We start from the raw sequence: 26,125 nt of genomic DNA on the forward strand, positions 1-26,125 counted from the left end.
CAGATTCAGCCTGATAATATATGTGAAATGCTTGAATCTTAAACCAGACCTACACCAGATAAAATGCTCTGTGAATGTTAATGTTTATTTCAAATCCAAACATCAGCATCAGAGGAGTTAATAAGGTTCTTTTTGAGCCAAAGAGAGCGGCGGGTGGGGGGTGGGTGTCAACTCTTTTAGAATCCTTACCTGCAATTTTGCATGTTAATTTGATATTTACAACAAATCCTAAGAGATTGGAGGTGCTTTCCCCTTTAATTGACTTGTCCAATGTCACATGGATAATATCTGATGGACTGGGGTTTTAACTGGTTAGTCATTGCTCAGTGCTTGGTGGTAGTAGGTTTGAACCTAGAAGCCTACTTGGTGGGCCAGGTAATCATTCCTCCTACCCATTGCCCTAAGTTAGGCCACAGGGACACCTCCCCCGGGCAAGGGGCAGGTGAGGCCTCTCTAATCTCCTTTTCTCCCTAAGCTCCTTCTGTCTGCCACTGTCTGTGCAGGGCCACTCTGGACCTGGTGTGCTCGTCCAACAGGCAAGGTCAGGGCTAGAGCTGGGGTCAGGCATAAGGAGCATGAGTTATCAAAAATGATGATGATAGTAACAGCCTCCTTTTATTGCCTGGGTGATGGTCTTAGAGTCTTTCCCAGAGCTGAGACCCCTTTTCCATACCTTTAGGAGGCTCCACCCAGCCATGGACCCAAGGGCAGCTCTCTGGGGCCTTGGTTGTCTGTGGCTGCTGGACAGTATATGAAGGCTACAGGGCCACATATGGCAGGAGTCATCAATAGCTTGTGAAAAAAAAACCCTCATAGTGTGGGTTCCTTGTCTGAAAGTAGGGTTCAGCAGGCACTGACTCAGACTGGCCTTCAGTCCTGCTTTGTTGTGGAGTGTTTCCCAAACTGGTCACATGCCTTCCCGAATGGGGGAACTGCCTTGCTGAGGAACTGTACAGGATCCTGGAATAGTCAAACAGGATGACTCTTGGTGCAGGTGGCCGCTGCCTGCACAGGGGCAAAAGTCTCACTGCAAACAAGAATCTCCTCCAAGATGCCACACGGTCCCAGAGACTGAGGCTGATATGTGGCACTCATTGTGTAGAACACCCCAGACACACATTGGGGCATTCCCAGATCATGGCCCACTATGCTTGAGACGTTGCCTGGACCCTAGCCTTTCTCTGGGGGCAAAGAGGACTGCTAAGCTAAAATTGAGAACACATTCTACCTTGCAGTTGCCACAACCCTTTAGCTCAGCCAGAAACAGAAGACCACCAAGGTGATGCCACCCTTTAGAAGAATTATGTGCTTTTTGTCACCCAATTATGTGCTTTTTGGCCCTAGGATGACAAGCACTGCCTTCAAGGGGCCACAGGGAGAGAATGACAGATGAAGGGTAGGGTGAGACACCTGGAGGAGGAACTGACTATCTGGGAGAGGCAGCCATGTGCTCTGAGCCCTTGAAGAGCAAGGGCTGCATCTGCCCTGGGAAGGCCAACCCACATTCCACCTGTGTGTTGAGTAGTAAACAAGCAAACAGATTAAATAGACCGAGCATTAGTCGGATGCTGTGCCCCATCTCAGTGCCATCAGCGCTCAGAGGACCTTGGTGGCAATGGACCGACACTCTGCCTGCCTATGTGGCACCATTGTGCAAAGTAAGTGAATTTCTAGGAGGGTGCCCCTTCCTCTAGGCTGATGCAGCCCCAAACCCTTGTACAGGGCCCAATCCAGGGCCTAGTCTGCTCAACCATATACCTGGCCTGCAGTGACAACTGAGTGGACTTTTGCAGCATAAAGGTGTATTTGTCAAGGGCAGGGAGGCCACACTCCAGGTAGAGAAAGTAAGGCCAAAGAAGGTATGAAGAAAGAACCATAGTAGGAGTGGGCCTTCAGGGTTTTGTGACTGGGGAACCTAGTGGGTGGAGAATGGAGTCTGGCTAGGAAGGGATCCTGGAGGAGAAAGAAGCTTTCATTTAGGGCAGTGGTCCCCAACCCCCAGGCCGTGGACCAGTACCGGTCCGTGGGCCATTTGGTACCGGTCTGCAGAGAAAGAATAAATAACTTACATTATTTCCGTTTTATTTATATTTAAGTCTGAACAATGTTTTATTTTTAAAAAATGATCAGATTCCCTCTGTTACATTCGTCTAAGACTCACTCTTGACGCTTGTCTCGTAAGTTCGACTATTATATTTAAAAATACCACAGTTTTTACACCGGTCGCATAATTTTATTTTGTGCATTTATCTGTCCCACCCTAAAGGTCGGTCCGTGAAAATATTTTCTGACATTAAACCGGTCCGTGGCCCAAAAAAGGTTGGGGACCACTGATTTAGGGCCCAGAGAAGCCCTTGATTTTACTGCAGTGGTCAGGCTGAGCCAGCAGGGGGAGCATGCAGCCCGGGAGAGCAGTTGGAGGCTGTTGTGAAGTGTAGGAGAATAGATGTGGCCTAAGGGTGGCCCAAGGGTGGCCCATTTGAGGCTGAGCTCCAGGAAGGGAAGGTAGTAGGCCTGAGCTGTGACCTTGGCCCTGGTGTCTCAGACCAGTGTGGCAGCCATCTGGCTGAAGGTGTCCAGGGCAGGCACAGACTTGCACAGCCTGGCTCAGCTCAGCCCTATGAGATCTTCCCCCAACCCTGGGCTCCCATAGGGGTGGAGGACTGGTGTGCAGTCTGGGGCTGTGCCAGGGGGCCCAAGAAGGCAGTTAGGACTTTGGCAGATGGTGGAATGCCAAGCAGAGAAGCTGAGGACATACCTCACAAGAGAAAGCCTGGATTTGCTCACAGTGCCACCATGAGGGAGAATCCTGACCTCTGCACCTTCTCACATTCCTCGGCCTTTGGGAGGATATGGGGTGGTTCTAGTGAGAGAGCACATACCAGGACACAGCAGCAGAACCAGGCCATTCGGCTTTCTGGCTAGTTTTTTGTTCCTTATGATTATAAGGGCTCTTAGGTTAACCTTCAGAAAGCTGAATTTAGCTCAGCTACAGTTGAGATCCAGGGCTGTCCCATACACACAGCAAGCAGAGTAGGTAGGCATGAAGCTCTGGCTTATTTGCAAAAAGAGGCAAAAGTTATAGGTGTCTGTATCATAGAAACTACACTGTGTAACTCTCCAGGGCCTGGCACACGGTAAGCACACAGATATTCACAGAATAGGGGATATTCTTTATGGGGGGAAGTGTTGTTGCAGACATGATGATTTGACTGCTGTTTTCCTGAGCACCTACTATGGGTCAAGCACTGGGTTCTACAATTCCCCAAGCTTTCCTCTAACCTTCCCCACAATACTGAAGTGCTATTATCCCCACTTAATAGATGAGGCACTGAGACACAGGAAGGTTCAATGGTGAAGCAACTCCTAAGAGCTGTGAGCCAGACCCAATTTTCAGACTTCCAGTCCAGGGAGGGTTCTACAGGTATGATCAGGCAGGTTCTGAGCCCCTCCAGCAGGCTTGTCATGGGCATAGGCAAGACAGCGGTCCTTGGCTGTCAGGTCAGGGGCGGGCTTAAAAGAGGACAGGTGTGAGGTGCCAAGAGCAGGGGCTGGGACACAGGAAAGGACTCATGAAGTGTTGGTTGAAGTTATGACAGTGTGAGCTAGGCCTTGTTGAGAGAGGCTGTAGGGTTCTGACGTGCAGAAAGGGAGGAAAGGGAGAAAAGGCCTTCCAGTCAGACAGACCCGTGTGAGGAAAGGTTGGCCATGGGAATAACTGAGGTCTAGGGAAGGAGCCTACTCTGCTTGGCCGGCGAGGTCACCAGGGCTGAGCTCTGCAGGCCCTAGAATGCCAGGCCAGGCAACATGAACTTTATTCTGTGTAGTGGTTGTGTACAGCTCAAAATGGGCATGTGGATGGCTAAGGTAACACTACCCCTGCACCCCTCAAGTCACATGCATCCCCTGGTGGCATATGTTCCACTGAACTTTGGCCTCCTCCACTAGCCCTTTGACCTTCTTGAGGGCAGGGTCAAAGTGTCCCCTCTCTGTGCCCCTCCAGGGCCAGGCACACAGTGTGGATCAGGGTTACTGCATACATGAATGGTATAAACAGTTCTCTGAGCACAGTTTATTTTAATAATGATGTGTTTTATAAGCCATTTTCTCACAAGCCAATTAATGAGCAACAGACCTTGAGTGTGCTCCTACTAAGTGCCAGTCTCTCTGCCCAGATGGATGCCAATGCCAGTATGCTAGAAGCAGTAGGGGAAAGCAAGTGTGAACTCTGTGCAGGCAGGACCAGGTCAGCCTTCACTGGACAGCCCTTAGTGCTGAGAAACCAGAACAGGAGGAGGAGCTGCAGAATGATGAATGAATGAATGAATGTATGAATGATGGAACATACAGCTGCAAGGTAACTGGTTTTGTGGAACATAGTCTTCTCTGAGGACTTAGAGCTCCAAGTTTTCAGTCTCCCAGTAGTCTGGGAGCTCCAGCCAAGCAGAGCTGAAAGGAGGCCCCAGTCAGGATCCACAGCCCACTGGATGGTTTTATGTAACAGCTGTATTTCCTGCCTCGGCCTGGCCAGACTCCCCACTAACCACCCACTGGACCCCAGGAGGGGAGCGCTATGGGCAAGATGCTACTTTGGGCCATGGGGGTTTTCCTTCAGCATGCCCAGGGATGGTCCCCCACCATTACCCAGTAGCCCTCAGAGCCCATGGGTGGTGTGGTCATTTTCAGACATAGTTTCTTTGTGTGACTCGGGGTCTGTGACAGGCAGAAGTGGGAAGATGGAGAGTCGGCTGAGCTGAGCTGAGCTAGCTATTCTGAGGCCCAACCTGTAATCTCAGAGCCTGAAGGATTTCAAATACCAAGAAGTCTCACCTGTACCTACTCACCTGCTCTTCCTGAAGACACCTTTCCTTTTGCAACAGCAATTCCAGGCATTTTGCTGGGAGTGTCTATGAAGAGTTGGGGGTGGCTAGCTTCTGCTTTGCCATCTGCCCATTCAGATGTGCTTTGAGAGATAGCTGTCTCCTGGGGCTTTAGAGTGGGAAGCCAGGCCAGGATGGAGCCAGTGAGGGAACAATCAGCGTCTTAGTTTCAGACCCTGGGATAAGCAAATCTGGGTTGGCACCTGTTGGGCCAGGAACAGACCTAGTGATTGATGGCTATTGTATGAATGGGAGAGGGGATAGGTTGAATGGGCAGCTCTGGGACAGATCCCACTAACCAATCCTTCCAGGACCCTGCCTAACTCCCAGCACACTGCAGCCTGGTCCACCAGCACAGGAGGTGGATCCCGAGGGACTGAGCAGAATTCTGCCCTGCCACAAAGTCCTGTTTTGCCTCCAGGACTGTTGGGGCTAAAGACTGCCCTGTGGGGCTCCTCCCAACCACCAAACCCTGTCCTGGCCGTGGCAATAAACCATTCTGGACAATGACTGCAGATCCTGCCAAATAGGTAGAAGAGCCAATGGGAAGGACAGAAAAGTCAACCAGAGATAGGACAGCAAGACCAGCTAGAGGCCACACAGCAAGGACAGTCAGAGATGGGGAAGAGAAAGTAGGTAGTCAGAGCTGGGACAGAGAGAGCAGCAAGATGGGATGCAGGCCAGCCAGGGAGATTGGACAGGGAGATTGAATAGGGAGCTTGGCCAGAGGCTGGATGGCAAGGCCTTAGAGGCCAATGAGAGGAAGGCAGTTATCAGTACGGAGAAAGGGCACTCAGTTGGAATCCATCCAGGCCTACAGTGACTCCTTGACTTTGGAAGGGACAGTGCTTCTGTCTCCCTAGAGCTTGGCCTGCATAAAGCCACCTAGACTCCAGGACCCTGCCGGCTGGAGAACTTAAGTATTAATGGTGACAGTACCTTCCAGTAGATCGATTGGATGTGATTCTCAGTGGGGGACACCTTCAACTCATCCATTCTCATCTCCCCACCCTGCCTTCAGGCTCTTTTTCCAAGCCTGGCTCTGCCTGAGGTGGTGGAGGGAAAGGAAGGGAGGCGGGCCTTCCCCTGGCCAGCGGGCTGGCAGGAGAATTGGGTATATGTGTCTCTGATATCCTTACCACCGGTCAGACAGCAGGGAAAAGCTGTGAAGCCCCCTTTCCTTCTGAAGTGTCCTGTCTTCCCCTCCTCTCCAGGGCAGCTCCATGAACTCTGTGCACACTGTGTGGCCCCAACTAACAGTAGGGGAGGCACCTGGATGGTCATTAGAGACAAGTGCTTTCTTTCGGCTCAGAGGCTGACGAGGCCCGTTTCCTGTGGATTGCAGGAGGTCTGCAGACTGTCCACGGAACCTCCTGTTGGTTCAGAATCCCTTAAGTGATTTTGTCCTAGACTGCCTCTCAGGCTAAATGACCTGGCTGTGTCATTGTCTCTTGTTAATGGGAGTCTGAATAGCATCTATGCTCCATAGGGTACAAGATTTGTGCTGTGGTTAATGGGCAGCTCCTGGTGGCCCTAGGGTGTCAGCAAAGTAGCCTTTCTGGCCTCTGACAGTCTGAACAAGACTGAAGTCTGACCTTGTCATGATGCCTCTGTTAATGACGATGTCCAAGCCCTGGAGTGTTCCAGAAGCTAGTGATGGCACACACTGGACTATGGGTTACCACAGACCCCACCCACAGCCCAAGGGCATTGGTGGCAGCAGCTGTTGGTGACAGGCAGAAAACATATATGGCCTTCGTCCCTAAAAGTCCTCTCTGTACATTTTTGTTTACCATCGCATTTTCCCTCCCATATATTTTTTTATGTTTACCATCAACACCATGAGAATTACCAGTTCCCTTGTATCAAAAAAGAGAGGATTGCTACCTCAGACGAATCCAATATTAGTTTTTGGAAAGGACAAAACCGACAGAACATCAGAATGGGCCGCCCCATTTTTTGGTCTCACCCCCTGACCTGATGCAGTGCTTTGCTCAGAGGCCACAGAGCCTTCAGCTCCCTCTGGAGAGATGGTGGGTTCAGTAAGAATCCAAGTGATGGGTGCTCTGGGTGGGTCAGCGTGAGCAATGTGAACAACGGCTAACAACAGTCCTGAGCCAGCCAGAGCCTCCTTTTGCTCTGGGCTGAAAGAGATTTTTGTTTTCCGGTGAGAACAGCCTCAGCCTAGCCAGGCTGGAGCCAGTGGCTGGAATACAAACCCTTTCATGTGACAGGTCCAGAGTGGAGAGACAGCTGAGCCAGCCAGCAGCAGGCCCTCCTCTGCCTGTCCTTGGGAAGCGGTCATTTGCATATTTCCCATTCATGGTGGCCTTGAAAAGGAGCCTGGGGTTCTCAGTGCTCCCTGCCCCACTGAGGGCTAAGCTGCTTAAGCCTGGCATTAACCCTCTGGGCACCATGGATTCCTACTGGCCAACAACGGCCCGGCAGCCAGAGGGCAGTGAGAGGCAACAGCAGCTGCCCTGTGGCCCTGGTCTCCAGAGGGATAACTCAGGAGGTGGTACAGTCCCATCGACCAACACAGCCTTCCACTGAACTGAGTGAAATCCAGAGTTGTTTTTCCTTGTGGCATTCACATGAGAAACTTTGTCAAAGTATGGTGAAGCCAGAGAATTAAGCTGATCAAATTTGTCAGAAAATTTATCTTTAACTAGAACTCTCTTTTCTCTGCTTGTTGTCTGTTCTGTGAAGAAGTAACAACACCTGGAATGGTGGGCAGAGGGCTCCCATTGGCTTCTGGCAGCAACGGCCACCCCCTTGGCAGGGATCTAGGTGCACAGCTTGCAGGGCACTTTTAACACCCTGAAACACCAGAGCACTAGGTCAGGTGAGCTGGTGGGCGCTGTTAGTTCGTGGCTGTGACTTCAAAGGAATGACGCATACAGACAGTACCAACCACAACCTTTTTCCTTCTGCAGCTAAAGGGTATCCTCCCAGCCTCAGCTTCCTGCGCTGTTCTCAGAGCTGCCTGGTCCCTGCCTCCTTCCCAGGAGCTCAGCATCTTACAGGCTCTTCCTGTGACTTAACAACACACTTCCGTCACTCTGTCCCTTTCTCAGAACGTTCCTTCCTGCCTTGTTCCTAATTCTCTCATTGTTCTGCCTCCCTGACTGAGGATGGGTCTCAGGTTCTGTCTTTTGTGTGTTTCTCCCTTAGCAGGGTGTACCCAGATGCTCCTGAGTAGAAAAGCAAGCAAGCAAATCCCTCTTGCTCCCCCAGGCTCAAGGCCATAAACATGTCTGAGCAGGACCTTCCCTTTAGCTGGAGGAGGTAACGTCCCTCCGGTACCCTATAGCCTGGCCACCTGCAATTGAATTCTGACATCATCGCCCTGCTAGGAGCAGCTCATGTTCCCTTTGCTGAGCTTGAACCTGCAGGGTTTGCAGTGTGTCCTCAGCCTGGGCCAGTGGTGGAAACGGATCACTCACAGTTCCTGCAGGCCAGGACACTGGTGGCCCTGGTGCAGACTGGTCTGTAGGGAAGAGGGTCATGTTGCAGCCCCAGGGTTTGGCTGTCTGCATAGCCAGGCCTGGCCAGGGGGTTTCCCTCTGCTTGCGGTGCTGTGGCCCTCTGGCCCTCACCGGTCTCCCGGGGCTGTGCCTGCTGTCCCAGGGCTTGGTGTGGAAGGAAGGACAATGAGGCCAAAGCACATCTACATCATTAGTCCTGGTCATCGTACCCTGGAAATATTTCCAAAGGGAACGCTGCCACTGTCTTAGCCTCTGCTGCTCTGAGAATTTTGTTGGGCCTGATTTCTAGTAAGAACAATGCTTATCTCACAGCCTGTGAAAGACACTGTGTTTCTCTTTGCTCCTCTGTTCTCAAGGCTATTTATATTTTTCAGTTTCTGAAAGTGTTGTCTGAGCCTAGCTTCTTGGTGCTACCGTCATGTGGACCCATGGTCCCTGACCAGGTCTCAGGGTGAGTGAGATTCTTGAGAGGTGCTGGCATGAGGATGTGGGGGGTGGGAGGCAGAGGACAGTGGAGGCTGCTTCCCACACCAAGTGAATTGCTATGAGGAGGCATGTTTCCAGTGAGTTCAAGCTAGTTGGGACAGGTGGCCCTGCACAGTGGTCAGGCACAGCCAACCTCAATTGGGCCTTTCCACATTCAAGAGGCTTACTTGAACCTTCAGAGCTATAGTCAGGCTCCTAAGGGAGGCTTGGGTGGGTGAGCCTCCCTGTAACCCAGCCACCCTGAGTCACAGGTCCATCTCTCCTGGGGGATGTGCAGTTGGGCTCCGGGAGGCTCTCAGCTCCAGCCCTGCCCCAACATTTGTGATCCTGTGGCTGTAATAAAAACCCAAGAGGAAGATGGAGGGGAAGCCCCCCTCTCACGGCAGAGATCTTGTGAGTCCCGTTGTAGATGGGGTGGATGCCAGGCCAGGTGTGGGGTGCTGTGTTTTCTTCTCTGCAGGTCAGGGCTACACAGGTGTGATGGTGAAATTTGTGCTTTTTTAACCTAGCAATGGGGCCATACAATTCCTGGGATAGAACTGTGGGGCTCCACGGCTCTGGCACCTGTGTATGCTTTCAGCCAGGACGTTGGTGTGGCTACTGGATTTTCTGCCCCAGGAGCAGCCCTGAGAACCACTAAAGGAAGGTTTTATCTTATTTAAAGACATCTCTGAAGATGTCTAGAGAAAGGTAGGAAACCTGCCGGGAAGGTAGGGGAAGGGGCTTTTTGGGCCAACATGTGTGCTCAGGCATTTGCATTTTAAAGCTTCTTCCAGGTGGATTATGGGAGGATTGGGCCTGGGGGCCCAGATAAGCTTGTGGGAATTTGCCAGTGAGGGCTGCTGGTGCAGGAAGCTCTCATCAGGTAGTGGGGTGAGCAGTAGAAACTGTATCAGCACCAGGGAAGTTGTTGCAAGGCCTGTGGGCTCTAGAGTTGCCAGGAAGGTTGTGCAAACAGCTCTCAAGAGGAAGTTCAGAGCAGTGGACCATGGTCTGAGACGGTGAGTTGGGTTTGGGTGGGAAACAGTGGCGGGTCCTGGAAGGCTTGGAAGCACTCGTGTGTAGAGCCTGGAGGGGGTGGGGTGAGCTGCGCCCTGGAACCTGGACTGGCCTTTTACTCTTTAGCCGTGGCCATCACGTGCCTACTGTGTGCTGGCCATGGAAACAGGCGTGAAAATGGGCCATACCTGATCCCTGGCCCCCTCCCTCACCCTGAGAAAACAGAACCTTACAGGAGTGAGGGCCTGGGAGGCCCTGGGAGGCCCAGTCTGTCCGCCAGAAGTGCTGAGAGAGTTTAGAGCTCAGTTTTGGTTTCCAACAGGGCCAGGTGTGGATTCCAGCTCCAGGATGGCCATTGCCTGGCAAGCTAGGAAAATGTCTCTCCGGGCAGGCATTAAGGAGGGCTGCTGTACTGCTTGGGGTCTTGCAGAGGAAAAGCCAGTATCTTCCACCTGCGGACCCTAACCCTTGGTCCGGAGTGTCCCCACAGCTCAGAGCATCTCTAAGCAGATACTTTATCTGGGACCATGCCCAGTTTTCTTCTTCTCCCCAAGGAGACTCATTGAGACCTTGTGGGGGTGGGGAGAGGAGGCAGCCCCTGGCAGGGGCTGGAGGCAGTTTCCTGGGCATGGTGCAGGCCTCCTTCAGCACCAGGGATCTGGCTTCCCGCCACCCCTACCACTCCTGCTGGTTGCGGGCCCCAGTGCATGGCTGAGGCCCTGGCCGCTAGTAAGTATCACAGAAGGATGTGTAAAGAGACTTTGTCCTTAAGCAACCCATTTGGCAAACTGCTCTCCAGTACTGAAAGAGCTGGGGTGGTGTGCAAAGAGGTTTGAGCTGACGCTCCTGCAACCTGGCAGAGTAGGGGTTAAGGCTGGTTGCTTGGCTTTGAGCTGATCTGAGCCAGCAATGCCCAGTGTGCAGATGGGGGGGGGGGGGAGCAGTGCAGGGAACGCCTTGAGGGGCCAGCAGCTTCTCATAGAGCTGTTCTGTGCTCAGGTCCCTGCCAGACCTGCTCCCACAGCTGCGGGGAGCCACTGCTAACACCTCCAACATCACCCAGCTTCTCAGAGCAGGTGACTATTGCCATCGGCTGTCCCCAGGAGGGCAGACTTGGGGCAGGACCTTCGCTACTTTTGTGCTTTGGCTGAGATGTGGTAAGCTCTCTCCCTGAGCCCCACGTGTTCTTTATAGGTGGAGGCTGGTACTAATGGGACCAGCTCAGCCGCCTTCCCAGTGCCAGGAGCCCTCTGGAAAGGTAGGGTGTGAATGCAAATACTTCTGCAGATTGTCATTGTGCCCTAATGTCTGGCAAAGAAACAGAGGAGCCGCTTCAGCTAACTGCTCTCTACCAAGTGTTTTCCTTTCTACGTGCCTGGCACTGCACTCTCTGTCCATGAGCTTGTTTGAGATGAGGCCCCGAGAGGTGACGTAACTTGTCCAAGGTCTTACAGCTCTCAAGAGTCTGAGTCAAGATTTGGACCCAGGTCAGTCCAGCACCAGAACTCCCCTTTGGGCCCTTTCTCTAGCTTGTTTGCCAGGGACCATGGACCCTGGGAGAGGTTGTGATTTTTTTTTCTTGCTATTCACTGTGAGTTGAGCAGGTTATTTGATGATCTGGTGGCCTGCCTTGTGCTTCCCCACCCTTTCTGAAGGCCTCAGAGGTTTGCAGAGACCCAGAACCCTGTCATAAGAACCCCTACCCCACTCTAGGCTTGCACACAGGGAAGCTGGGGTGAGGATCATGAAGGCCTCAGTGCCAGCAGGAAGAGTTTGGACTTTTGCCCTAAGGTAGCAGGGAGCCAGCCAGATGAGGTTTGTGAGCAGTGGCATGATATGGTCACATCTATGTGTCAAGAAAGTAACTTTGATATCAGTGTGAGCATTGGTCAGAGACAGGAGACGTGTGAGGAGGCTGGTATGGGAGTCTCGACTGCACTCAGCTGTGGCTGCACTGGGCCGGGGCTGTGGGCTGGGCAGGAGCAGTCAGGGTTGAGAGATGTGTAGGAGGTAGTGCTGATGGAGCCACTGAGCTGGACTGTGAAGGTCTTGAGTGTTGGGCTTAGGCTTAGGCTACACCAGCAGAGGGTTCTTGAAGGCTACCCAGGGGCTCCAGGGCCATCTCCACAGGGACTACGCTCTGAGTGGGGCTTGGCCTCTGTCACTCTGCCAACTCGAAGCCACCATGCTTCCTGCCAGTGCCCCTTCTTCCCATTCCCACCCTCCCTGGGTTTGGGGGAATATGACTCACCACCCATCTTCCACGTGTACTCACTCGGCCGAGGACACGGTGCAGGGGCGTCCCAGTGCCCCAGCCTGGCCGCCACTTGGAATTCTGGATTGATCTGTGTCAGAGATGAGGAGGCTAGTTCCTACCTAGGGCTTGGTCCTCCTGCCAGGTGAATATTTACAAACACTCATAGCTGCTCACTTGGCAACATCAGCACCACTGAGTCCTTTGGGTACCATCCCACCCCCACCCTGTGCCCCAGGCTGCTGCAACCAGGAGAGCCTCCTGGGCACGAAGGAGCAGCCATGGCTGGGACCCCAGGGACCACTGAGCCCCAACCCAGGTTGACAGAGAGCATGGAGGTTGTAGGAAACCGAGGCCTTGTGAATAGTGAGATGAGAGCAGACTCCCAGGCCTAGGCTTTGCCCTTCCCCTTGCCAAGGCCTTGTTTGCTCAGGCTGGCTCTGAGGCTCATGTCCTTAGAGCAATGGTCCCCAACCTTTTTTGGGCCACAGACTGGTTTAATGTCAGAAAATATTTTCATGGACCAGCCTTTAGGGTGAGACGGATAAATGTATCACGTGACCGAGACAAGTGTCAAGAGTGAGTCTTAGACGGATGTAACGGAGGGAATCTGGTCATTTTTAAAAAATAAAACATCATTCAGACTTAAATATAAATAAAACAGAAATAATGTAAGTTATTTATTCTTTCTCTGTGGACCAGTACCAAATGGCCCACGAACCAGTACTGGTCCGCGGCCTGGGGGTTGGGATCACTGCCTTAGAAGACCTAAATTTCCAGTGGCTCTCAGGTCTGAAGAGAATCTCAGGGTTAATGCAAGCAGTCTGAGAAGGCTGGTGAGCCTGGAAGAATGACACCCTTTGGTCACTGCGCAGCCAAGGAGGGGAACAGGCCCAGCCTCAGGGCAGAGGAGCTACAGCTAAGCCTGAGAGCTCCGTAGTGGTGGACACCTAAGTAGGAGCCTGGGGAGGAGCTGGTGGCCAAGCCTGTTTCCACTTCCTTCCATCATCCTGGGTGAGTGGGCTTCCTGGAGGAGGTCACTCAGCCATGAGAACAGGGTGGGTTCTTGATGTGAGGCTGGAGGGAGCCCACCCATAGAGTGTGCATGGCACAGAACAGTGACTGGTCCTGCTTACAGACTCTGGTGGCCCAGTGTAACCTGGGCCTGGGCTCTTCCGAGCAGCTCTGGAGATGGTTTTTTGTTGGTTCAGCATTATTATGAAGGAGAGCTCTGGGTGTGGGAATGGAGAGGGCAGCATTGGCCCCGGTGGGTGGTGGTGTGACACAAGGCAGCGGTTTCGGAGGCTGTAATCTGGGGCTTAAGTCCTGGCTCCCTCACTCGCTGACTGTATCCATAAATGGCAGGTCATTTCTTCAGTGGAATCTCTGTGTTCTCTACCTTATAATGAGTGCAGGAAACTGTTTTGAGGATCCAATAGTGCAGTATGTAGGCAAGGGCTTCTCAGGCCGCAGGAATTCAGGAAGTTTAAATAAGTTCTATTCTTCCCTCTCCTGGGGACTGTAACACTTTGGTGTGTTCTGAAAGCTCAGCATATCTGGGAGGCCATCCTTAGACTTGTGGCGCTGACTCTTGTATAAGGTTTCATGGACTCAGGACTTTTTTCCAAATAGAATATTCAGTTTGCTAAGTATTCAATAATCTCAATTCCAGCCTTTGTAAATTTGCTTTCCTCTGCTTGGGACACCTTTTCCTCTTGATCCTTCTGTCTCTGCCAGAAGCCTGTCCCGATTCTCCCTACCTGAGTCGGGCACCTCCTCTGGCTCCCCATGGCTGATCATAGCCCCAGCCACACTGCACAGCACTGCCTGCTTCCTCATGTGTCTTCTCCATGAGACTGAGGGCAGGCCTACATCTGGCTTATCCCAGTGCCTAGCCCTGAGCTAGATGAAAGTGGGACATCTAAGTAAATGCATGGGTGGGTGAGTGGATAGATGGGTGGATGCATGAGTGGGTGGGTGGGTGGATTGGTGAGTGGGTAGATGGATGGGTGGGTGGGCAGATGGGTGGATGGGTGGTGAGTGGGTGGAGGGGAAGGTGGACAGTGGGTAGATGAATGGCCTTGACCATTCTGTGCTGTGCTCTGTGAAAGCCCCAACATGCCACAAATGCTCATGTTCTGTGACAGTGTAGGGCCCGTGAGCAACTGCCAAGGACCAAGGACTGGTGATAGAGAAGTTCCAGGATTTTCTCCAAAACTTTTGGGATCATATAGCTGAACTTGTAGGAGTTTCGCAGAGACTTCTTGGGGCTTGGCTGTCCAGTCCATTGAGTAAGTTTCGCCCATTAGGGGAAAGGTCAGTCAGCTCAGAGCCCAGCCCAAGTGTTTGTGGCATATCTGGATTGTCATTTATCTGATGGGCCTGACTGTGACTTGGTCTCTTCATCTGTGGATTAGGGAAATAAATGTCCCAAGGAAGCAGCTGTCCAACTGGCCAGAACCCTCCCCAGAGCGGTTTTTCTTTTCTTTTCTTTTTTTTTTTTTTTTCATAGTATCTCACTGCCTTCAGGAAGGAGGCAGGAGATTTTTTTTTTTAATTTTTATTTATTTATTTATTCATTTTAGAGAGGAGAGAGAGAGGGAGAGAGAGAGACAGAGAGGAGAGAGAGACAGGGGGGAGGAGCTGGAAGCATCAACTCCCATATGTGCCTTGACCAGGCAAGCCCAGGGTTTTGAACCGGCGACCTCAGCATTTCCAGGTCGACGCTTTATCCACTGCGCCACCACAGGTCAGGCCAGAGCGGTTTTTCTTGATGGTCCATAATAGGCTCTGCTTTGCTGATGAAGATCCTTAATTTGATCATATGCCAGGAGTGGTCACTCCTGTGAACGGCCTCAGCACTGACCCAGCCCAAAGAGGCTGCTAGTCAGACAGGATTTTTGGCTCAGGAATTCAGAGAGAATGTTCTGGCTGGCTGCTGGGTAGTTGATGAGTGTTCGCAGGACTCAAACAGCCTGCTATACCATCTGCAGAGCATCAACTCCTATGGGGCCACACAAAGTGCCTGGGCCCAGTGTTTGGACCAGCCTGGGCTGAGCAGCCACCTCGGTCTGACAGACGTCCTTTTAGCCATCTCTTTAGTCCACATATGCCTCTAACTGCACCTGATACAGGACAGGAACTTCACATCCTGAGTGATCCTGTCCCCATTTTAAAGATGGGGAAGTGGGGGTCCAGAGAGTTGGAATATGCTCAATCTTGTGGAGCTTCTAAGTGAAGGAGAAGGGATAGGAACCAAGGAGCTTGACTCACTTTCTCTGCGATGACTGCATATCCCTGACTTCATCTCTGCTGAGATGATGTTACAGTTTAGCACAGATTCTGTTTACTGGCATTTCAGCAGATCCCTGCTCTCTCGGGGTTCAGCAATTGCTGTTTGGCTTATATCCTGTCACTGCAGAGTGGCAGCTGTTGGGTTTCTTATTGTTTCCCGAATAGGGAAACCACAGCCATGCTTCTAAAGGTCGATGGCCAGTGAGGAGGGTGCCTGTGGGTGGTGCATAGCAGCCTGCAGCCCCCCAGTCTCGCAGCTGGCAGAGCGGTAGGTGTTCTGCAATGTTTCTAGCCTCAGGTCCTACTGGTCAGTGACACCAAGGACGCCCCAGTGGCGATAAAGACATTTAATACCGGGCTTGCTCTGGCTACCCTCCTCAGTTCTAGGCAAAGTGCAGCCCCCTGACCCCAGTTGCCCGTATGTCTGCCCTGCCAACACTGCTTCACTTAGCTAACAGCAGGATGTGGTAGCCCCCTGGACCTGCTCTCTTTAAACCAAGTCAGTTACCAGTGCTTCTCAAAGAAGTGCTCCTACTGCCCACCTCAGGGCATCCTCCATGTCCCCTGAACAGGCCCACTGTGGCCAGCTAGACTCCAGTAGGTGAGTGTGGACCCTGACTTAGGATATATCTAATATCCCAAGAGCTGCTGGCGACCCCGGGAGTGCACAGGCACTTTGCTGAGCCCTTTCTCACTGAGCTTCGGTTTCTTTCCCTTCCATCAGTTTAATACCTGCTCCTTTCTGCCACCTCCTTTCTCCTCTGGACGTGAGCTGACGGGATCCTGGGGAGGACAGCACAGATGTGGCTTCTGGTTCAGAGCCACATGCATAGTGGTGAGCAGTCTGGGGCCAGTGGAGCAGTGTCCATCCCCACCCCGGCTGCTCACGGGACTCTGCTGTTCCTCAGAAAGTGGACACCAGTGTTACCTCTGGCCTTGGAAGATCTTTGGCTCCAACTTTTCTTTAAGGAGAGCCCATGGTGGCCAGGATGTGGGCCTGGGGAGACCCTGTTGTGTGTCACCCAAAGGACCCTTGGCAGATAGGCCCTTGCCCTCATACCATGAGGGCTAGAGGTATCTGTCTGGGCTGGTCTGTGGGCACTGACCCCTTGCCTTCTCTGTCTTCCTCAGGGTCAGGGCCTGGGCCTGGGAGCTTTGAGATGAAGTGGGAGGAGTCTGCACCCCCTTACCCCTACTCAGACTTGGCACTATGTCACGCATGCTCACAGCTGAGCCAAATGCTGTGACCATACAACATAGTCAGGGCACCGGGCCCTGGGGCTCAGCAGGCATTGACCCCAAAGCTGTCCGAGTCCCTGGAAGATATGGAAGCAGCTGTCAAGCATGACCTAGGGTCTGAGCAGAGGAAAACTGGCTGGATAGCTGACTGTCAGGTGTGCCTGCTCGGGGTTCTGGCCTGTCACCTTCCAGGCAGCCAGCTGCTAGGATACACCATGTGGTACCAGGGGACTGTCCAGGCCTGTCCTACAGTGTATGTGGCCAAGGTCATTGTGTCACTTGTGATCCAAGACAGGTGGGAGGTCACCCACTAGCCCTCCCACGCCTGCTGTCAGGTCTCCTCCCTCACCTGCTTCTTGTTTCCTGCAGAGTTCATCCTCTCACTTCTGGAGAAGATGCAGACGCAGGAGATTCTGAGGATGCTGCGGCTGCCCGAGCTGGGTGACTTGGGTCAGTTCTTCCGCAGTCTTTCGGCCACCACCCTCATGAGTATGGGGGCGCTGGCCGCCATCCTCGCCTACTGGTTTACTCACCGGCCAAAGGCCTTGCAACCACCGTGCAACCTCCTGATACAGTCAGAGGAAGTGGAGGTGAGCAGGGTTCGAGCAGTTGAGCTGTGGAAAATAATGGGCAGAGGACAGGCATCATGAAGGTAGAAGCCAAAATTGTGGCTTATTTGACCTGAGATAGCCCAGAGAATCTTGATTTCTCCTGGTCTCCAACTAGCAAGCCCCACTGGCCTTGGGCAGTCTCCTACAGGATGTTCCTTCAGCCTCTGCCAGATCTGAGCCCTGGGCAGAGCCTGACCTTGGCCTTGATCTGGATTTCTGCTTTGCCTGCTTCTCGGGTGTGGGCCTTGGCTCATTGGTGCCACAGGAGGAGGCCTAAGTAGGTTCTCAAGGGGCTGCCAGGTCAGTTCCCTTCTCTGTACCCAACCTTGGTCTGCTGCCAGGACCCAGAGCCAAGCCCACCCCAGGCCCAGCCTGGGTAAAATGTGTTCTAAGCTTAGTCTATAAGGGCCAGTGATATTTATTTCTCTTTTAAGCTTATGGAATTTATTTTGCCTTTTAAAACATTGCCTTTTTCTGAACTTTAATTCTGTTCATTTTGAGTAGATAAGATATTCACACAGTTCAAGAGGAACAAAGGGACACAAACTGAGAGCTTCTACTGTCCTCTCCTCGCCCCTCAGTTCTCCTTTCCCGAGAACCGTGTTAACGATCGTCCTCCATGAGCACATGTAGATATCGCCCCCCCTTAATGATGTCATGCTGCATCCACTGTCTGGCACCTTGTTTTTAGCTTTTAATGGCGCATCTTGGTGAGCATAAGAATGGCAGAGTTTTGCCTGATAGGAGAGGGCTCAGGTCAAGATGGGGCTGGGTCCTTCAGGGCACTTTTCCAGCAGAAGGAATGGTGTGTGCAAAGGTACCAGTGTGTGAAGATGTACCTGAGCATTATCAGAATCATCAGAATTATCGGAAGTGGTGATTATTCGTTTGGGCTGCTCGGCAGTAGAGAGGGGCTGCTGAGGGGCTAGCAGAGTGCTGACGAGAATGGTCTATGGTGACCCTGGGTTTGAAGGCTGGCTGTGCCCTGTGGTCTTTGGCAGTTTCTTAATACTCTGAGCCTCAACAGTAAAGTGAGTAATAAAAAGAGTACTGTTCCTAAGGCTGTGCTGGGATTTGTGGAGATGAAACTGAGAAATCACTAAAACTAGTTGATTTGGGTAAGTTTATAACGATTGCTCACCTGAAGAGGTCAACAAGGCCAGAGTCATATGAACTGGGCCGGTCCCTCAGGGGTGGGCACAGATTTATTTGGGGTCTTTGGTGGTAGGGATAGAGCCAGTTTGTGCTGTAGAAGGGCGGCTGAGGCAGGGCAGGCATGAAGATGGAACTGGGCATCTGGGATGGAGGCAACAGTGATCTGGACAGGGTCTGGATGAGGAGTGGCTCTAGTTCAGTGACGGGGGGTGCAGAGATACCTTATGGGTCTGGCTGGGAGGACAGGCCACGGACACAGCCAAGGTCTCCCTTCCTGGGAAGACTGAGCCCGCCCTGGCCTCTCACCCAGGAGCAGAGAAAGACAGAGTGGCTGCAGTGGAGTGGGGAGAGGAGAGTAGGAAATGAGGAGGAAGGGCCCTGATCACACAGGGCATGGGCATTTACCATGCACTGCAGAGTGGGGAACAATTCAGATCACATCATTCAGCCCAGCTTAGAGCCCGCGCTGGTTCCCCAGGGCCCTCAACCCAAAGGCCAGACTCCTTGCCTTCATCTGCAGCACACACAGGCCACTGGAACTGCTTCTGTGCTGTCATTTCTTGTTCTGTCACGTCCGTCACCCTGAGTGCTATCCAGGTCTAATGGTATATGTGCCCAGCTCCCATTATTCTTACATGGGGCTGGTGTTCAGGAAGTACTCGCTGGCAAAACAGAACTTTTTATTACAAAACAGTTGAAAGCCTTGGCCAGATGGCTCAGTTGGTTGGAGCCCTGGTTGGCAAACCATGGCTCGCGAGCCACATGCGGCTCTTTGGCCCCTTGAGTGTGGCTCTTCAACAAAATACTATGTGCGGGCACTACCTTGGTAAGGAATGTACCTACCTATATAGTTTAAGTTTTAAAAATTTGGCTCTCAGAAGAAATTTCAATTGTTGTACTGTTGATATTTGGCTCTGTTGACTAATGAGTTTGCTGACCACTGGAGCATCGTCCCGATGTGCAGAGGATGCCAGTCTGATCCCCGGTCAGGGCACAGACAGAACCAGATGTTTTTTGTCTGTCTAGCTCTTTCTCCATTCCTCTCTCTTTTTTTTTTTTTACTTATTTATTTATTTATTTTGTATTTTTCCGAAGCTGGAAACAGGGAGAGATAGTCAGACAAACTCCCGCATGCGCCCGACCAGGATCCACCCGGCACACCCACCAGGGGGCGACGCTCTGCCCACCAGGGGGCGATGCTCTGCCCCTCCGGGGCGTCGCTCTGTTGCGACCAGAGCCACTCCAGCACCTGGGGCAGAGGCCGAGGAGCCATCCCCAGCGCCCAGGCCATCTTTGCTCCAATGGAGCCTTGGCTGCGGGAGGGGAAGAGAGAGACAGAGAGGAAGGAGAGGGGGAGGGGTGGAGAAGCAGATGGGCGCTTCTCCTGTGTGCCCTGGCCGGGAATCGAACCCGGGACCCCTTGCACGCCAGGCCGACGCTCTACCACTGAGCCAACCGGCCAGGGCCTCCATTCCTCTCTCTTGAAAGACAATAAGTAAAATAAAATAAAAACAGGAGCCACCTGTGGTTTTGAGCTTGGCTATCTGTTTTATGGCTCTCACAGACATTCCTTAGACCTGATGTTGTAAGAGAGGGCAGGCCATGGGTCGGCCCAATGCAGCCCAGAGAGAAGAGGTGGAGCTATAGTTCTGCAGAGCCCTGGGTTTGGGGAGCCTGCAGAGGGAGGTGGGGGCAGAGGAGGAGATTCAGCTCCTCTCCCTAGTTCACAGCATGGAGGGGTTTGCCACCTTCCCACTCTTGCTCCACACTGCTGAGGCTCCAGGAACTCACTGCCCTGTGCCTTCCACAGCCTTCTAGGCTTCTCTGTTCCTGGGAAGGTGCCCTCAGCTGGTCCTAAAACTAATCCACACTATTATGTGAATGCTATATGGCACCCAAATGATTCTTAACCTGGGGGCATAACAGCAGCAGATGAAGGGATGAGGGGAACAACTTGGCAGGTTGATCATGAAGCCAGGGTAGCCTAACTCCAGCCAACACTCTCCACTCCATTGTATGAGTGAACCATAGGTGGTATGAACCGTCAGTGAAATTCTGGTCATTTTGTATATACTGACCTGGTATGTGGGTGGTGTGTGTGTGTGTGTGTGTGTGTGTGAGAGAGAGAGAGAGAGAGAGAGAGAGAAAGAGAGAGAGAGGGAGAGGGACCAGTGCGCTTAAGCCTGTGTGTATGAACCAACTGTGTGTGTGGATGCATACATGTCAACTGTGTACAGGCCATATGTATGTGAACTTGTTTACAAGTTGTGTGTATAGTCCAGGTGTGCATAGGCCATGTGTGTGAGTGCACACAGAGCAAGGCCCAACTCCACTGGGGTGTGTATTCAAGCTAGGCACAGCCTGGTGCATGCTGGTGCCCTCTGCTGATGCCCCTGCCTGCCTCAGCCTGCTTCTCTGGCCTGTGTTTGTCTCTTAGGACAGTGGTGGGGCCCGGCGATCCGTGATTGGGGACGGCCCTCGGCTGCTCACCCACTACTATGATGATGCCAGGACCATGTATGAGGTGTTCCGTCGTGGGCTTAGCATCTCAGGTGAGAGGGACCATGGGTGTGGAGGGGCTGTGGCAGGGTTGAGCAGGTTCAAGCGTGGGGGTGAGCCAGCATGGTACAGGGGCATGGCAAGTAAGTGGTGCCTAGGTTCCCAGGAGAAGAGCCACTCTTGGTCCTCTGCCCACCCAATCAGAGAAGTAGCTGCATTATGTGGCCAAAGGACTGACCTCGGTTTTGTTCCAGACCTAAGACTGACTGATCTTAAGCCATCTCTTAGCCCTTACTCTATATTTTCCATTGGCCGTCACTGGCTGGCATGGTTCTGAACCCTGAGCCTCCAAGATATCAGGTGACCTAGGGTATGAGGCAAAGGGAGGTGGTTGCAGAGAAGCAAACTGCCAGCTCTGGCCAGTGGCCCAGGTCTCTGTGTTCTGTAGGGGCTGCATCACACAGCTCATGGTGGGAACCCGCATTGAGTCAGCCCCCGTTCCTGAACCTCCCTGATCACTGGGGAGATGTCATGCTGTGTACTCTAGGCTTTCTGAGACTTCAGCAGGTCAGACAGGCACAATATGGTCCATCCAGGTGTCTGCTGGCACCTCCACCATACCCTCCACCCCTGCACAAGGTCCGCTTATCTCTCTGCAGGGAATGGACCGTGTCTGGGCTTCCGGAAGTCCAAGAAGCCTTATCAGTGGCTGTCCTACCAGGAGGTGAGTGACAGAGGACAGGCTCCACTGTCTTCCCTTGCAGACTGGGCACTTAGGGGGCTTGTGGACACCCTCTGGGTCTCAGAGGGTCGTACTCCCCCCCCCCCGGCCTGTCTGCCAAACTTCTGGAAGCAGCCTCACAGGGCTGCCAGACACCTTGGTGGGAGTCTTAGCGGTTTCTCAGACCTGTAGAAGCCTTGGATCCCTCCTGGGGGTTGCCCTCCCCTGCTGAAGACTCTTTATGTGCCCATCACTTCCCCACACCTGTGTGCAGGTGGCCGACAAGGCAGAATTTCTCGGGTCCGGACTTCTCCAGTACAATTGTCAAGCATGCACAGATCAGTTTATTGGTGTTTTTGCACAAAATCGACCAGAGGTGAGCATCTACCTTGACTGGTTTCAGAAGTATTGGTGGAGTAGGGGATTGGGTACCATAGAACAGCCCTGTTTCCACTTGTTGTGAGGCCTGGGATGAGAGAAAAAATGGGGATGCTTGGTTCAAGCCACACCCTCCTGTTCCTTTGGCTTTGCCCCTAACCAGGACATCCCAGCCAAGCTCTATCCACACCCTACCCAGCCCAACACACAGCCACTCCCTGAGCCGGGGAAAGGAAGGACCTGGGAGGAAAGCCCATGACAGCCCTAGAAGTTGGCATGGGGCTGTTTGGAATTCCAGAGTTCCCTAGGGCAAGCATGATCTCGAAGGCTGTGCATGAGCAGGAACAGCCATTGTCTAAAGGATTCATTGCCACATGCAGAGGGCCAGAACAGAGGCCTCTCATTATAGGATCTAGAGCAAGGACCCAGGTTGCCTGGCTTCAGGGCAATACAGCCCTCCTCTCTGCTCTGTGTTCTCCACCCCTGCCCCGCGTGTCTCCACAGTGGATCATCGCGGAGCTTGCCTGCTACACGTACTCTATGGTGGTGGTCCCACTCTATGACACCCTGGGCCCTGGGGCTATCCGTTACATCATCAACACAGGTGAGCCCACCACTACCCCTCCCTGCCACTGGCAGCCAGCTCCAGCCCCAGCCTCACAGGCTACGCCATTTGTCTAACACTAATCAGAAGCACTTTGCTTCTGCTCTCAGAAAACACAGGGGGGCGTCCATCTGGCCCCTAAGTGGCTTCCTGAGTCCACAGGGCCTGGCTGCCAAGAAGGAGCCTCTGCACCAGCCCCCATGTGGGCTGCTCACCCTCTGTGGGTGACTGCAGCTTGGGCCAGATGCTGCCAGTGCTAAATATCTGAAGCTGACCTGAGGTGATAGGAGCTGAGCCTGCAGCAAAGGGGGGCTTGGAAACTGCTCCAGGAGACAACCTAGCTGTTCACCCCGGCTCCATCCAGCCTCCAAGCCCTTTCCTCTGTCTTACCCGTTTACTTACACACCAGCTGTGGCACATGCAGCCCATGGTTCTGCTGCCTAGCATGTGCTTCACGCAGTCACAGCCTGCCTGTCCTTGGTGGTCCCTGCAGCGGACATTAGCACCGTGATTGTGGACACCCCTCAAAAGGCCCAGCTTCTGCTGGAGCACGTGGAGAGGAAGGAGACCCCAGGACTCAAGCTGATTGTCCTCATGGAGCCATTCGAGGAAGCTCTGAAAGACAGAGGAAAAGAGTGTGGGGTGCTTGTTAAGTCCCTGCAAGCTGTGGAGGTGAGTGGCTGCTGCTGTCTGGGCCGTCTGCTGGCCACTGCTGGTTAGCCACCAAGCCAGAGATGCCAATTATCTGCCCCACTTATGCCCTCAGTGCATGCCATGGGCTGTCAGGCCATGTGAGGGCTGAGACACAGCAGGCTTTACTGGGCTGGTGGGGGTGGGGGGTTAGTGCCCACAGGCATCCACCAGATGAGAGGCTCAGTTGGCCCCATAGTTAATGACATAGCCACCAACAGGTGAGTGGTGGTACCAGCCTGTCCCAGAGCTGCTCACACAGCCTCCTCATTTCCAGCTAGCTGTCAACCTGTCTCAGCCCAAGAACTGTAGACATGAAGTCTACGAGTCACAGAGAGGTTCTTGCAAGTGTGTGCCAGACCCCCAGCAGCCAGCAGAACTGACTTTTCTGTATATGGCCTCCCCAAAGATGTCAGCTGGTAACCTGCTGGAGTAACACAGTATATCCTGGCCTCCGGGGCTTCAGGCCCTGCTCAGTAGCAGCTGACCCCAATTCTGCCCTCTGGGAACTAGGTCCCTCCTGCCTTCCTGTATGCTCCTAACTGTACCTGTAATGCTTGTACATGTGCACATCTCCACAGCTTTAGGAGCCACACCTGTGCCGGCAACCCCCATATGCCCCTTCAGCACTGACCAATCTGGAAGCCCAGGCCACTCTGCCCTGAGCATGTGTCCAGATGTGCCATGGGCACCTCAGGCCACCTCCTCCACTGGGCATGTGCATGGTACCAAGCTTCTCCCTTGGGCCTCAGGCCCCATCAGTCAGGTGGAGGGTGGCCTAGGCCTGGATGTGTATCTGAGGAGAGAGGTGGTGGCTTCACATGCACCACATCTGGTCAGAGAAGCTCTGGGCTTGGCATAGGAGCAAGGCATACAGTGCAGAGTTTGTTTTGATTTATTATTAGTTTTTGATTTTTGAGAACTTTTGAACACTTAAAGTCAGTGCTTTCCTCTTCCAGGACTGTGGCCAGCAGAATCATCACGTTCCTGTGGTAAGCTCCTCTTGCCAACAGGTCTCTGTTGAGCAGGATGGTATGCAGGGCAGTCCTCACAGGGCCCTCACTGTGCGCGGGGCTCAGGAGAGAGTCCAGAGCAGCAGCCCTGGGGTGATAAGCAACTCCTTTGAGCAAGTCAGGAAATGCCCACGTGGGTGCCCAGGACTTCAGTGGGTGAGGGTACAGAGAGGGACCTGGAACAGGAATCAGATGTTTGGGGGGGAGGCGAGGGGCAACGAATCCTGGCCACCCTTGGTTCTCCACGAGCTTTCTTTGGGAAAGCTTCCTTTTCCCTTTGACTGCAGTGAACTCCCCAGGGGATGGGTTGGACGGAACGGCAACAAAGCCAGTAGTGGACTCCATGCCTCATGGCTTTGTGGCATCCGCTGTCTTTGTTCATCTTTTCTGTCTGTCATCCCCAGTGATATTGCCTAGGGTCAAGTCACCGGTGAGGCTCACTGCTCCCTGGGAGGGGGCATTCAGGGGTTTTCAGCTTCCTAACAAAACCTCTTGCTTCCAGTCCTCCCTCCAACTTAGCCCTCCCACTTGTCTCACCATCCCATGAGCTTCTCATACACAGGCCTGAGCAGGTCACAACCCTGTTTCCCAGGTTCCTGCCAGGGTAGCCCCTGGTGTATGCCCCGGCCTTAGAAACTGTTCTCCAACTCTGCAGCATGCCCTGGCCCCTCGTGCCTCTGCCTGTGCAGGCCTAGTTTACCCTCACTTCACCTAGAGAGATCTTGCCTGTCCTTTGAACTCAGCTCATATCACCTCCTCTGGGAAGCCATCCCTTATGTGCAAGCAGTCATGGTGGGCTCTTCCCGGTGACTCCAGGACTCTGTGCCCAGTGTCAGGGCAAGGACCTGATGCAGAGCAGTCTTGGTGGCACAGTAGGCAGCTCAGTTCCCTAAGCTATATGTTCCATTCCCAAGCTTGACCGCAGCCATTGGGGAAAAAGTGGGAAGGAAGGAGGGAACTGGGTCACACCCACTCGAAAGGTCAGATTGTTGGTCGAGACCCAGATTGTGGCCACTGCAGCCCATCCCACCTAGAGTTCAGCTCAGACTGAAGGTGGGGGAGGCCGCAGGAGCCGTGTCAGGTTGGTGGGACAGGTCGATAGCATACCCCTATTAGGCTTCCTCAGCTGTCCCCTTCCCCGGGGACTTGCCTGCCCACCTTTCTGACTGCAGCACAGGGCACACATGTGTGCCGACACATAAAGCACACGCATGGAGGGTGTGCACAGAGGGGCCGCATCGGGCCTCTTTTTAACACACCCCTCTTCTCACCTCTGCAGCCCCCAAAGCCCAGTGACCTCTCCATTGTGTGTTTCACAAGTGGCACAACAGGTAAGTAGAGGCATCCAGGTCACTAGCCAGGGCCACCCGTACCCTCCCCTGACAGCCTTGTCAGGGTGACTTCAGGGGTCTTTGGTGCCCTATGGGGTGAGTTGAGCCTTTTCTGGTGTCTAGCTCCAGATGTTGGGTCCCTCCTGCTACTCCTGGTGCCCAGCAAAGGGCAGCCTGGTTTCAGAAGTATTGGTGGAGTACGGGATTGGGTACCATAGAATGGCCAACCAGTGGCTGGGTGTGGACGGATAGGTGTGAATGGGGTGGTCCTGGGTGGGGCTTGCCACTTCCTGGGGCTGGAGCCAGAGGAGGGCAGCTGGGCTGTGCCATTCCTCTGAAAAGCAGCTCTCACCCCTTAGCTTCCTGCCTCTGCCTGGCCTTTGTGTCAGGGACAGCGGAAGGCATGTGAGATATGGTACCTGAGAGCTACTTTCCAAGGGGCTAAAGCCAGTGACTTAACCCTTCTGCCACCACTGTCCCTGA

The 26,125-nt window shown here is 53.2% G+C and overlaps 1 protein-coding gene across 5 annotated transcripts in view; it reads left to right on the forward strand.

Moving 5' to 3' along the window:
• Positions 1 to 26,125, forward strand: part of ACSL6 (acyl-CoA synthetase long chain family member 6) — a 58,905-nt gene that overhangs the window by 1,025 nt on the left and 31,755 nt on the right. For 3 of the 5 annotated variants that reach the window (XM_066344518.1, XM_066344517.1, XM_066344520.1), the window contains exons 2-9: positions 17,010 to 17,230; positions 20,844 to 20,958; positions 21,565 to 21,629; positions 21,901 to 22,002; positions 22,509 to 22,608; positions 23,102 to 23,280; positions 24,258 to 24,290; positions 25,591 to 25,642. In XM_066344518.1, the coding sequence (XP_066200615.1) occupies positions 17,010 to 17,230; positions 20,844 to 20,958; positions 21,565 to 21,629; positions 21,901 to 22,002; positions 22,509 to 22,608; positions 23,102 to 23,280; positions 24,258 to 24,290; positions 25,591 to 25,642 (867 nt within the window). Of the gene's footprint in view, positions 1 to 9,719; positions 9,856 to 10,874; positions 10,930 to 17,009; positions 17,231 to 20,843; positions 20,959 to 21,564; positions 21,630 to 21,900; positions 22,003 to 22,508; positions 22,609 to 23,101; positions 23,281 to 24,257; positions 24,291 to 25,590; positions 25,643 to 26,125 lie in introns of those variants that run through there. The other 2 variants (XM_066344521.1, XM_066344522.1) reach the window with 2 other exon arrangements.

Source organism: Saccopteryx leptura, chromosome 6, assembly GCF_036850995.1.
Source record: "Saccopteryx leptura isolate mSacLep1 chromosome 6, mSacLep1_pri_phased_curated, whole genome shotgun sequence".
NCBI classification, from domain to species: Eukaryota; Metazoa; Chordata; class Mammalia; order Chiroptera; family Emballonuridae; genus Saccopteryx; species Saccopteryx leptura.